Source organism: Empidonax traillii, unplaced genomic scaffold, assembly GCF_003031625.1.
Source record: "Empidonax traillii isolate 1590-97213 ecotype Southwest subspecies unplaced genomic scaffold, ASM303162v1 scaffold690:size337178, whole genome shotgun sequence".
Lineage (NCBI taxonomy): Eukaryota > Metazoa > Chordata > Aves > Passeriformes > Tyrannidae > Empidonax > Empidonax traillii.
Window position 1 is genome coordinate 99,869 of NW_020955883.1, and position 13,733 is coordinate 113,601.

General features: G+C 38.9%; 1 protein-coding gene across 1 annotated transcript in view; it reads right to left on the reverse strand.

Moving 5' to 3' along the window:
* Positions 1-14: 14 nt before the first annotated feature.
* CORIN (corin, serine peptidase) overlaps positions 15-13,733 on the reverse strand; it is a 114,152-nt gene continuing 100,433 nt past the window's right edge. Inside the window, exons 17-22 of the mRNA XM_027899838.1 lie at positions 11,467-11,589; positions 7,860-7,909; positions 6,120-6,294; positions 2,604-2,875; positions 865-998; positions 15-406 (exon numbers count right to left, since the gene is read on the reverse strand). Of these exons, the coding sequence (XP_027755639.1) occupies positions 224-406; positions 865-998; positions 2,604-2,875; positions 6,120-6,294; positions 7,860-7,909; positions 11,467-11,589 (937 nt within the window). The 3' untranslated portion in view covers positions 15-223. The remainder of the gene's footprint in view (positions 407-864; positions 999-2,603; positions 2,876-6,119; positions 6,295-7,859; positions 7,910-11,466; positions 11,590-13,733) is intronic.

The following is a 13,733-nucleotide window of genomic DNA, read 5'->3' on the forward strand; positions in this document are numbered from 1 at the left end:
CACAGTTAAAAGAAAAGTCAAAAGGATTATTAATTCTACCCCAAAGTATATTCATCATCAGAGGGTTCACCATTAACATACACTGCATATTCTAGAGCTCCACAACAAGAACAGATAGAGCTTGAAGGTACTTTCATAGAGTTTCTGGACTGCAAAACCTTCAGTGTTGAAGTGCTGATCCTTTTTTTCTTTTGTCTGTCAGCACAATTTTTACCATCTGGAGTTAATATAGCAGAAAGGTGTGGATGTATATTTGTCTTTCAATCCACTCAATAAAATGTGACACGTTACTGTAAACTCCAGGTCCCAAAACCTTGGAAAAGCAGACGGAGCCCCAAGATGTTAAACCAAACAAAGTCCAGCGCCCTGCAGGTTGCTCACACACGAGTGGTCCTCCACTGTCACCCTGCAACAGAAGAGGGAAAATCAGTCTCTTATACACATGGCCAGCAGTCATGGTTAAAGCTACGTCACAGTTCCTACAGCCATTTGCCTTTAGTAAATAACTCAGCTGTAAAAACCAGCTGCTCTGCTGAATGATGTAGCAGCACACAGTGTTACCAGTATTTATTACCTGTTACATTTGTACCAAAAATTGCCTGCAGAAGGCTCATACAAATTAAAAAGTTAACTAGTGTAGATTAACCCCAGAGTCTTCCAGCAGCATTTCAGTATCATGAAATTGACATCAGTATCATGAATTGACATCAGTAGTAACAACAATAGTAATAATAATAAAGGTTGGTTTAAAATATGTAAATAGATGGTTGTCATTCCTAAAATAAAGTATGCTATACCTAATAAACATCACAGTACTTAGATTTCTAAAAGCAATTTTGAGTGTTTCCATAGAGAGAAGCCTACCATGCAAGAGTCCACGGTGCCAGATTCATAGCCAGCACACAGCATCCTGGTGGTGATGATTTTCATGTCAAAGTATGACTGGCATTGTTCTAAGGAAATGATGCGAACCTCTCCTTCTTGAAGCTTGAAAGGCACTGATAAACAGAATTAAGCATTAGATGATGTGCACACACAAATACTTAGCTGTGATGGCTGTTTGATATATGACAAACATTTTCATTGGGATGAATTATTAATATTGTTCCATGTATTTTAAATGTAAGGAGTGAAGAAACTCCCTTCAGCACAAAGCCAAGGTGAAAGCCAGTGGATTTTTGCTCTGCTGCACTGCAGGATTTGTGACTGTCATGCTCCTGAGCCAGGAGCATTACGTGTTCCATTCTGGACAAGGACTAAGCACACGGGGACTAGTGTGATGCTGTTTATTGAACATTCCCACCTTGACATGCTATGGTGTGGGACTTCTAAGACAGGGGCAGTAGTGGCTGGAAAACAGGCATGAGAGGAAAGTGAAGTTTGATTCACTGTTCCATGGCAGGATCTCCCTGTTTCTTGGTGTTTCTCATGGTAAAGCCTGGTATAATCACAGCCATTTTGAGTTATGTTTGGGTAAATTTGACTGACTTACAGAATGTATCAGGGAATCAGAATTCAAATCTTACTGAAATTATTGTATCACTTTCAGGAGACGATAAAGGACTCTTTTGTAGCCTAGACAACTGAGTGAGCTCAAGTTCTGATTAAAGTTGTTCACTCTAGGGCATGCAGTATTAAATTGTTTTTGATGCTTCCAAACATAAAACCTTTAAAAGCAACACTGACCACAACAGAGAACAAGGAACGTTTTTCCATTTACCAGTGCTGGGAAAGTGTTCTATCAGGCTTTTTTTCCTGACATTACATAGAGGTATTTTTAGATGGATAAAGCTGCTAGTAAAAAGCCTGCTCCTCATGTGTGCACTTTAATTTTTAACACGTCTGACCTGGCCACTGCAGCTGAAGCAATATGGAAAGGAAAATTTCCTTCTCCCGTGTACAAGAAAGCCATCCCTAGGAATTAACTATAATAATAGCAAAGGGCTAGTTCATTAACAGGGTTGGGGCTGGGCTAATTTGCATATGATTCATGCAGAATGATTTTGTGTGAACAAAGATTTACATAACACAACAGTTCTTGCCATGGGACAAAGTGCAGTAGCCAAAGAAGAAAACACACTAATGTTCTGTTCAGAGATACAAAACCAACAGCTGTGATTATGGAATGCATTGCATCACGGGTACAAATTGTGACCCAGTGTGGTGATTCAAGAAAGACCCTGTTCTTTCAACCTGTGTATTATGCTTTCATTGCCTTCGGCTTTCACAGAGCTAAGAATGTTTCCACCTGCAGTGATGATGTGATACCTTTGCAATACAGTTCTGAATACAACTTAGACCAGTAAAATGATAATTAATTCAGGTGAATTTCTTGATAGGAGTTTCTAGATTCTCAGAATTTTTAAAAATCAAAAGTTACTTGTCTAAATGAGGATTAAAAAGCATAAATTGAAGCTGCTGCTTTGGAAAAGGTAGGCTCTAGTCACAGCTTGATCCCTTCAAGAGTAGTTCCAATTCCATGCTATTTACTAAGACCCAGTAATAGTATAAAAGGATGAAGGTTTGTAACAGGATCACTTATTTGATTAACTCAGTGGAAGGTTCACATGTTTTTCGTAGAGTCCCAGAAATACTCATCTTACTTTTGTTGCCCATGTGTCCCCAGCCTGTGATGTAGCAGTAGGTGTCTGGCTGAACCAACTGGTCCTTGCTGGGCAAACAGACAGGTCTTACATAGCTTGTCTCGTTGATATCCTTGTCAAGCTCCACGATGCTGATATCGTAGTCTACAACTGCTCTGTTGTAGCGTGGATGGAGGATGATGGTCTTCACTAGTCGGGTCTGCATGAAGCCTGATGGATGATCAAGATTGCTAATCCCAAACACTACTTTCCAAACAGCTGCATTTTCTCTCCTTTGTTAAAAAAAAACAAAACAAAAAAACAAACAAAACAAAACAAAAAAAAAAAAAAAAAGAGGGGGAAAAAAAGAAATTTTAATCAAGATCTTTCTTTTAAGCTAAAATACCCAAGAATTTTTTCTCCCTTTTTGCACACTGCACTTCACAAAGCACTGCACATTCAAATACTACAAGAAAAAAGAAATGCTTAGGCATCATTCCTGACAGCTAAGATCTGAGCAACAAAAGACACTGCTTTCCATTTCCTTTCTGTCTGCAACCAAATGCTTTAAAGCTCACTCCGTCAGAAGATCTGTAACCATCTCTTAGTTGCTGTATTAAAGGCTCTCAAAATCATCTCTTGGATCCTGCCCAAGTGTTAGTTGCTTGCTGGTGGCCACATTCAAATTTTGCTGGGATGAGAATATTGTTCAGTAGTCTGCTGCTGACAGCAGTAAGTCTAACTGAAATCCCTAAGGAGTCTCAGAGAAGCAATGCTATTATGTAAATTAAATCTTTTATGATGGCCATGGGAAAAGTCCCTTATTTATTGGGCATTCAGGCTGTGCCAAGCATACTTTCTATGCCTAAGATCAAAGGTTACTTTGACTCTTAACGTTTGTTTAAGACTCTTTTTGTAAATGTACAAGACCACAATGCAGTGATACGTATGATACAAGTTGGGAAGACTGAACTAGCATCAGTTGAGACACCACAGATTTTATGAAAGGCTTCTCTTGATCGTAACTGGTCATAGGATAAGCCCCACCTTCCTAATTAGTCTTCATGGGTTCCTAATTAGTCTGTGATTCAAAAAGCCCTCAAAAAATTCAGCATTTCTCACAACTGCTGAAATACAGCTCCATATAACTAAGAACTTTTGACAAGACTTAAGCTTATTCAAAGCAGTGTAAATCAAAGCATGCAAAATTTTGGCTTTTACACGGTACTCAACAGGATTGTAATTCCTGTAATTTGCAAAGAGATTTGGTTGCTAAATAAAGGCTATTTTTATCTTAAGAGTTGGATGAAAATCCTGATATTTCAGACTATAATGATTGTTTTACCATCATGATCAGTTTGTGAGTTTTTCCATAAAGTTACAGAGATTACGTGCTAAGAGTATTCATAGGTTCTTATGTTTATGACCATTGTAAAAAAGCATTGCCTAGAGGAATGAGCAGTCACAACCAGAATGTATTGTCCTACAATTAAGAAAAAACCTTACTGTCTTGTACGCTTTAATGTAATGCATTTCAAAACAATCTTGACAAAACTCTTGGGACTATAATAATAAAACTAGCAAAGAACATGATGTTTAATGCAGCTTGTTCCATGATGATTTGTATTAATACTGCATTACTGTTATGTGGTCCTCATGTTTTGTATTTTGAACTTCATATTAACTTCATAAAATACTTGGCAAACTGGAGCTTTCTGTCTAAGGCACCAGAGTACGTAAAAGTCTCTTTAAATTGTTGTCTTATCTGCTTTGTTTGGGAAATTTTTTAATACTTTTTATCAAGAAAACTTTGTGACTTCAAGAATGATCTTGCTTTTGATACATTAAGCTTACAAATTGCTTGTTACAAATGAAGAATCTGAAGATTTCAGGCTCCTCAAATCTATTCAAAAAGGCAGAAGAGAAAAAGTTGATAACTCCACAACGAATTATGAAACCTGTTACAAGTAAAACTCTGAGCTCCATAGAAACTATATAGCTCTACATGAGGGGTAAATGAACAGCTCCAAAATGTAATGGCAGTCTTTCTGCAACTGACAAAAGTGGGAGAATTTTTACTTTGTAATTTGACAGATGCTATTCCTATCTTTCACGAATGGGAGAAATCTCTTATTCAGGAAATTCAGTAGCAATTCAATATTGCTGAAGGATCGACCTCTGTCCCACCCTTTATTTTAGATCGCCAGAAAATGTTATTCCAAAGATCAGGAAACATTCCAGCAGGATATTTAAAAATAGATGGAAAAAGAGGAGAAATTCCTTCTGGATCCAAAACCTGACAAAATACAATGTTCTTGTTTGTATTATACACATTTAGCACACTGTTTAGAAGGAAGGTTATCTGTGTTCAAGTTTCTGGTAATTACTTTTCAGTTCTTGAACATCCTTAGGGCTTGATATGATGTGTTAGCCAGAACTGAGGTCTATCCAATGTCATATCCTCTGGCATTTCCATTAATAGGGTATCTTATATCTCACACCTTGAGATACTCACAGATGTCTTGAGATACGCCTGACGCCTTCTGGCTTGGACATAAAAGTCACAAACCCCAACAAATACCAAATAACTCAGTGTTTCAGAAATAAAAAGACAAAATTTAAATTATTACTCAAAAAGGGAATGACTAACATTATAAAGAAATATCAGTCAAGAGAATTTTGCTTAACATAGGATTTCTGTGGGCTTGAACACAAAGAAAGGTGTTTAGAGTAGTTTAAAATAATTTCCAATGAGCAAACATCAGTTTAAAGCAGGATTAAGCAACCATGAAAGTACTTGCTAACTACAGCAGAAAACACTTGTTTAAATTTTCTCTAGAAACAAAATTTTGAAACTTTAGTACAAGACAAAAGAAACAAGGTAATAAAATTCCCTCCAAAATCTGTGGTTCATCAAAAATAAATATTGGTTAGCACCAAAAAGCTGACATGATCAAAACAATTCCCAAGACATGTAAACACCCCTTGCATGCCTGACTGTTCATCTACCACAGGGCCTCAGATACCAGGAGGCACCAAGTAGTGGTTAATACTAACTTCTTAATGATTACAATCCTAATAAAAGGGTGAACTCTATAAATAGAAAAGGCATTAACTTCAGTATGTCCTTTTCACTGTAAGCAAATAACCAGGTTTTATTTTTACCAATGGCCATAGCATTTTTCCAGGGTCTTTTGTACTGTCATGCACAGAATGACTTTTTAAATCCATGGTAGTTATGGGAGAGCTATAGGATTAGTATTTTGGTTTTCTTTTTTCCTGTTTCCTGCTGAAAGTCAGGGCATCTTTGTTTAGCTTTCATCAGTAGAAACATCAGCAATGAATAATAAAACATCTGAAGACCTAAGCTGATGCTGGTTTGTACCTTTTACTTTCCTTCTTAGTCTTTTAAAAGCAGGCCTCTGTGATTGGCCGTTCTGCAAAGATCATCACCTCCCCCCAGTGTGTTTGGCAGTGGAGGAGGTAATTCACATGTGCAAGTTCATATGAGCAGTAAAACCGTCTGGGCTCTCTCACCCTTCAAAGCAGTGTGCTACTGTCAAGACCCATCTCTTTGCAATCAGAACACAGCCACATATGTGTCCGCTGGGCTCACTCTGCAGGGAGCACTGCCATGGCCAGCGCCCTGGGCGGCTGGTCCTGCCCCCCAGGATCCTCTTGTTCATGCGAGCAGCGGGACGGCGGCCACAGTCTGGGGAGGAACAAGAAAGCATTAATCGTTCCCACACGGGAGCCTGTACGAGTCCTGCTGCAAGAGAACGGCACAGAATGGTCTGAACAGAGCCGTGAAATTACACTATAATTTTAATTGATTGAAATTAAACTAATTTACTGTACAATACAGTAAATGAGGTCATCAGCAACTGCACAACAGTATCAAACATACTGAGCCATTTTTATTCTTCCTTTGTGTCAAAGGATTCGCTCTCCTGATATTAATTTTGACTGGCTCAGCCTGAAATATTAACCAAGCCAAGTTTGGGATCCTGACTTCCTTTCTCTCAGGAGTTACTGGGCTGCTCCTGGTTTCGTATCTTTGTTTTCCTGTCAGCTAGCAACATGTTAGGTCTATCTCTCATAAGAACCACTCCTGGAAAATCTGCTCAGCAGTAATAAGGCTTTTCTTAAGCCAGGTGTGAGGTTTATGTCACACCATTTCCTCAGCTACAACAGCAGCAAACTTGCTTTGCCTGTGGAATTTACTAAAGGAAAATATTTGAAGATCTGAAAACATTCCAGGCCTCTGTCCATTCCACTTTACAAGTCACTTCCACTAGAAGTTATACCAGATTCCCACTTTACTGTTACTTTTCTGAAAGAATCCTTCACTTTTGTTTCACTTTATATTCTGGATTTGAAAGATGCCAGACTTTTTATTTGTCCTGTTTATACTCACTGTGATTTAGAGAACAAAAGAACACCACCAGTTTCTGCAATCAGCATCCCAAGGGAGGGTATGCTGCCATTGCATGCATCTGGTAATTTGGTGGTGAAGAAATAAATTGGAGCAATGGTTATTTCATAACTTGTAATTCCTAATGTGTTCTCTTAACTTCAGAGGGCAAGGAATTTTAAGTGTTCTTTAAGTAACATGTGAAAGGCAAACACCTTTGACAGGCTCCTGTGAGCTTTTTCCTTTTTAGATAAGTAGCAAATATTTTGATTAGTTTCCCAAAGTTAGATCGTGCCTTGCAATTACTTTTCCCTGAGTCAAGCTAATTCATAGTTTCAGCATTCTTTAGCAAAGTTCTCCTTGTCTGTAGAACATGGTTTCATCACAGAAGAATTTCACAGATTAATTTCTGCATTTTCAAACCTCTTAAACTTGAACAATCTGCTGTGCCAACACACTTGGTCTGTAACTTTCTACTTCGGGTTCTTCTGTCCCCTTGTGCTTAACAAATAAACAGATCACAGCTTCAACTCCCAGGCAGATAGCCTGCTACCTACTCTGGAGGTAAAGGATATTTTCGGAAGGAAGTGTTATGAATTTCGTTTTTCGAACCTGACTGCTGATGAAATTAATTTTGTGGTATCAGGACTGGGCTACCTCAATACACAGATTCAATAGTCAAAATATAAGAAAACCTGATGAAACTGAGAAGAGTGGGTAAAAGTAAACTCAGTGCAAGACTGGATGTTGCAGAAGTCTAACAAAAATTTCAGAATGAAGCCACACTAAACATACACATTGGTCAAAATGATTGAACACATTTTAAAAGAACTTCTGTTTTATATGCAGCTCTTCTCTCTTACCTTCTTTAGTGCAAATTAGAGCCACTTTGCTTCTGCTTTGACACATCTGTCTAAATATGGAAACAAAAACATGGCAGAAAACTCAATTAATTGATTAATTTTAGTAATTTGAAAATCAGCACAGGTATTGTACTCAGTGTAATCCAGCTGTTAAAAATTCCCCCAAACTGTAAAAAGAAACTCAAGGAGTTTTTTATGCCAGATCATTCATGGTTTCCATCATCTGCCTGGTTATAATTCAAAATATTAGTTCAGCTTTACAATGCATTTCATGAGGGGCTGCTACATATTTTGCAGACTACCTCGCTCCCTGGGCATGGATCCAGCTCTGAGGTCAGCTGGGATGTACAGTCTGTCAAGTCTTAATTTATGGCCCCTGAAAGCACAGAGATTGCCTGTCTGCTCTTCCTTACAGTCGAAGGACAGGATTTTCCTTGAAATGCCTTCAGTAACACATGCTTTAAAAGTTTTATGCCCTAAAAGTTTGGATGTTTTGAAAAAATCCAGGAAGTTTGCATAAGTAAGTATTAAAACAACAAAACCTTTTAATTTCTGTTGAAAATTTTCATATGAGAGAGGGAAGAGGTAACTTTTTCATCAAGGGAGAAAAAATACCGGTTAAATCAGCGAGCATCTTGCACAAAAAGAACGTTATTATGGGAAGTACTGAAAAACACCTGGAAGACAACGCAGTCATTGGTCACAGCCAGCACGGCTTCATGAGAGGAAGGTCCTGCTTATCAAACCTGATTTCCTTCTATGACAAGGTAACCTACCTAGTGGATCAAGGGAAGCCAGGTGGTTTGGTTTTTTTATTCAGTAAAGCTTTTGATACTATCTCTCACAGGATCCTTCTGGACAGACACATCATGTGGTGGGTGAGCTCATGGGTCGAGCACAGAAGGTAACAGTGAATGGGGTAACATCAGACCGCTGACCTGTCACTAGTGGGGTTCTGCAGGGCTCCATCTTAGGCCCTGTGATTCTCAACACCTTCATAAATGACTTGGATGCAGGACTGCAAGGGATACTAAACAAGTTTGCAGACAACACAAACCTGGGAGGAGCTGCTGACTCCCTGGAAGGCAGGGAGGCCCTGCAGAGAGACCTCAACAAATTGTAGGACTGGGCATATGAAGTTCAACAAGGGAAAGTGCCAGATTCTGCACCTGGGATGGGGAAATCCTGGATGCAACAACTGGGGAATGAGATGCTGGAAAGCAGTGCTGCAGAAAGGGAGCTGGGGGTCCCGGTTGACAGCAAGTTGGATATGAGTCAGCAGTGCCCTGGCAGCCAAGAGGGACAACTGTGTCCTGGGGGGCATCAGGCAAAGCATCATCAGCCAATTGAGAGAGGGGATTGCTCCGCTCTGCTCTGCACTGGGGCGGCCTCCCCTTGAATATTGTGTGCAGTTTGGGGCACCCCAATATAAGAAACATATTAGGCTCTTAGAGAGCATCCAAAAGAGGACAATTAAAATGGTGGAGGGCCTTGAGGGGAAGTCGTATGAGGATTGGCTAAAGTCACTTCATCTGTTCAGCCTAGAGAAGAGGAAACTGAGGGGAGACCTCCTTGCAGTTACAAATTCCTCGTGAGGGGCAGAGGAGGGGCAGCTGATCTCTTCTCTGTGGTGACCAATGATAGAACTGCAAGAAATAACCTGAAGCTGTGTCAGAGGAGGTTTAGGTTGGATATCAGAAAAAAGTTCTTCACCCAGAGGGTGGTTGAGCCCTGGAATAGTCTCCCCATGGAAGTGGTCACAGCACCAAGCCTGACAGAGTTCAAGAAGCATTTGGATGATACTCTGGGGCACATGATGAGACTCTTGGGGATAATCCTGTGCAGAGCAAAGAGTTAGACTCAATGATCCTTGTGGGTCCCTTCCAACTCAGCATGTTCTGTGATTCTGTGAACTAGCTGGCTGCCTTTTTATTTCCGCTGCTTTTTCATTCCCACTGTGTACATGCTTTTCTGGCAGAAGCAGAGCTACCTGTTCCCCATGTAATTCTTTGAAGGCTTTAATCTCAGTCAGCATGCAGTATCTTTAAAACTAAAAAGAGGATGCATCTGATTTTAAGTCATAGATGCTAATATAGGCAAAACAACAGAGTGCCAGCCAGTTCACCAGATTACCTTGAATCTGGGATTTGACCAGACCTTTGTTCCCTAAATTGCATATACCTCATTCACATACTGTGCAAATCAGTTTATTTCTGTTCCTGAAAACACGGGCCATAAAATTATTTTTCTAGAGATAGTAGAGGTAGACAATCAATTTCAGGACAGAAAATCGTGTGCATAATTTTGAGAAACATTTTCAGTTCCTAAAGAAAATTCACAGAATATAGCTGGACCAGCCATGCTCGTGTTTTACATTTGTTTCTTTGACTTACCAGGCAGCCTGCTCTAAATGGCAGCTCTAAAGAGAAAATGTTAAGCTTCTATGTTTGCCTGTAGTGTCAAAACTATGAATTAGTGGTGTATTTTTTAGTTCTTGCCAAAGTTCCTATTAGTTCAGGAACCCAACAACCCTTTAAACATCCAACATACTCCACAGCACAAATCATTTACGTGCTGAAATTGATCCAGATGAACCCACCTAGACTGCAGGGCTCAGGAGGACTTCCCGGTCATCTGGACTGGAGGCCTGATGTAGCCAAAACAAAAAAGCCTCAGCCTTCATGCAAGGCTTTAGCTTCTCACTTCTTAGAATCACAGAATATGGTCACAGAATCAACTGGGTTGAAAAAGATCGCAGAGATCATCAAGTCCAACCCTTCAAGTGCAACCCTTCTTGTTACCCATTTTCTGGATTCAGGGGGACTTGAACATCTGTTCCTATACGTTACTTTCCTTTATGCAATAGATTTATCAATAATCCTCATTACTGATGTTTTCACTCCTTGAACTTGTACTTTGGGCAAAACTAGATCTTTTGCTACTAGATCTTGTAACTCAGAGGCTCCAAATCCATTTCTTCACACGTTCCCTAGCAGAACTCTTTCAAACATGTCAAAAAGTACCTTGAAATTTCTGCTTTGCACTTTAGTGACTGAGCAGAATATGACTGTGGATCTGCCTTTGCATCTGGTCACAACCCAAGGTGTTTATTCTTGTATTACTCTGGAGAAAAGTATTTAGACATTGTTAGGCTAGAGGAAAAACACAGTGAGAAAGGAAAAGAGTTAAAAAAGACAACTTTCAAGTGTCAGGCACCATCTACTAATGGCCTTTATAGATGAAGAAATAAAAATGAACTTGAATGGGGAAAATACCAATGTAAATCAAAAAATATACAAAGTTGAGATGTATGAAAACAAAAGTATCTTCTTACAGACGTAATCTTTTTAGTATTCTGCCGTTAGGGAAAACTTTGACTGCAAAAAATAATGGAGCCAAGCAAAAGAAAACTAGATTTACTCCTCAGATTTGTGTCTTCACACATATTGTATCCCTGCAGTTACCCAAGACAGTCTTTCCTTGTGAAATAGAACAATTTTTTATGGAGGAAGGATGTTCTGAAATCTCCTAGACATTTGTTTGTTATCCTCCATTAGTAAGAGACAACCCATAGCAGTGAAATAAATCTTATTTACCTGTTACTTACCCATTGACTAGAAGAGCGTGTAAAGTGGAAGCATTTTTATTCTTCCAGTTTGAGTGCAGATTCAGCCATTTTTGGTGTTGCAGTTCCTCATTCTCTACTACAAATTCTGTTTTGGATGGTCCCCTGAAAGAAATTAAAGATATTGATAGAACTTCAGGTAAGTTTCTATGTTACAGCTAAGAAGGTGAAGAGGCCCTAATGTCCCCTGTTTACTCCAAAGATACACAGCTGAATGTTATGGCAAAGCCATGTGTGGCAGGTACATAGTTAGGAGAATGAAATCACCCTAAGAAGCCAGGCCAGCCAATGTATGACTGCCACTTTGTATTTTCTGACAAGAACCCAAACTAGAATCGAGAACAGCAAGAGCCTTCTGGTGGCATTTACTGTAGTACATTCATACTGTTTTAACAGCTTCTTGCCTTCAAAAATATAAAAAAATAGATCTTCATATGTAAAAGTGGTGAAAAAAAATTATTTTCTTACATTTCTGTCTTTGGAAATCCATTAAAATTTAACAGTAAAGAACAGTCTAGGTCTTGTTAACAATACTTGAGAATATCTCTTAATCCAAACTGTCTGCTTTGCGAAACAGAACAAATCATGGGTGATGATGTCAAACCTGTCCTTCTGCAGCAAATTAACAAGTACATGAGTGTAAGTTAGAATAGCTCACTGGGAGATATTTTCATATATCCCCTTCCTCAGTCTAATTATTGCCTGATAGACTTAAACCCCTGAAGAAATTGCTGTTTTACTAAGTCTTGATTGCCAAATGGAAAAACAGAGTGCATTTCTAAATGGCTTTACAAGTCATGCAACTTTCCACCACAGAAGCATCCACGATTAGCCATTAATCCCTGTCAGTGACAAGGAATTTCAGTGACTGCTCCCCTGAACACTGTTCAAAGGCCAAGTTCTAAATCCTAGTTCACAGAAAAGAGAATAAGAGGTGTTCAGAAAAACCAGTATGTCCTAAAACGGGCCTCAGAACCCAGTCTCTCATGACAGTACTTAGGAATGCCAGCCAGGCTACTAGTTCATCTTTAAGTTCAATTTTCAGTACTGACTATATTTCTTTTTAAATCTTTACAAAACTCCAGCATCCTTTACCCACTTGATTGCATAAATTAACAGAGATCATAGAATTCCATTTTATGGTAAAGTTTTCAGTATAACCGTATGGAAATGTTTTCAACAGGGCTGGCAGAATAAACTAGGCTTTGAGGTCATGGCCTTGGATTTTGCCTGTTACATGACTTATTTTTCAGAACCTTCTCTGGGCATATTAAGCAAATATCATTCCATGATCTGCTAACCAGAATGTGCAGGCAGATACTAAGAAGCATTTTTAAAGACTGTGGTTTTAAGTCATTTTGAGAAAGCTGCTTGCTGCAAAAAGGGGTTTCTTTCTCAGCACCTGCTTATAGCAAACACATAAAGCTCTCCTCTCTTCATATCCACATTTCTCACGCTTTTTCCCACCAAACATGCACAAGCTTTTTTTCTGAAGATAACATTCTACCTTATGATCTTCTGTGAGCAATGATGTTCATCATTTCTTAAATGTGTACAGTGATATTTTATGTAGTTGTAAACAGTGTTTGATCCATAAAATATGTAACTCAAAAATGTCCAAAAGGTGCAAATATCATGCCATTTGATGGATCCAAATCTATATTATCCCGCATACCAGATTTTTTTCCTGAGACCTGCAGCTCTGACTTACAGCTTACAGTGATGCTATAATCACCATTAAGGAGATATGTACTTCTAAATCAAGGTAACAACCTACAAGACACTTATACCTGAAGGAAATTTTGCAATTATTTAGAAAGTGTTATATATTTAGTTAAAAGTAAGATTCTGGCTATACCTTTTTTTCCTCGTTGGTGACATCTTTATATATTACACTCAAACCCAGTATACCTTGTCTTTAGAATGCCTTATATGAATACTTCTATTTATATGAATAACCCTCTTAATGCTGTTTATAAAAGTTTTTCTTTCAGATAGGGAAGGGCTGCCACTTCTTTTATTTATTTAATTAGAATTATCCAGAACAAAGGGAAACTAAGATCATAATTTCTAGATGAAGAAGGATGGAGACAATGGATAGCATTTGTGTAGAGACCAGAGCACACCCAGAATTGCCAGAGAATGAGAGAACATGAGCTAAAAATGTTAGTTAGGGCTGGTGTGAACTTCTGAGTGGGGGACTTTCAGAGGGGCTGCTGGGCCAGGAGTTTACATTACACTGGGGACTC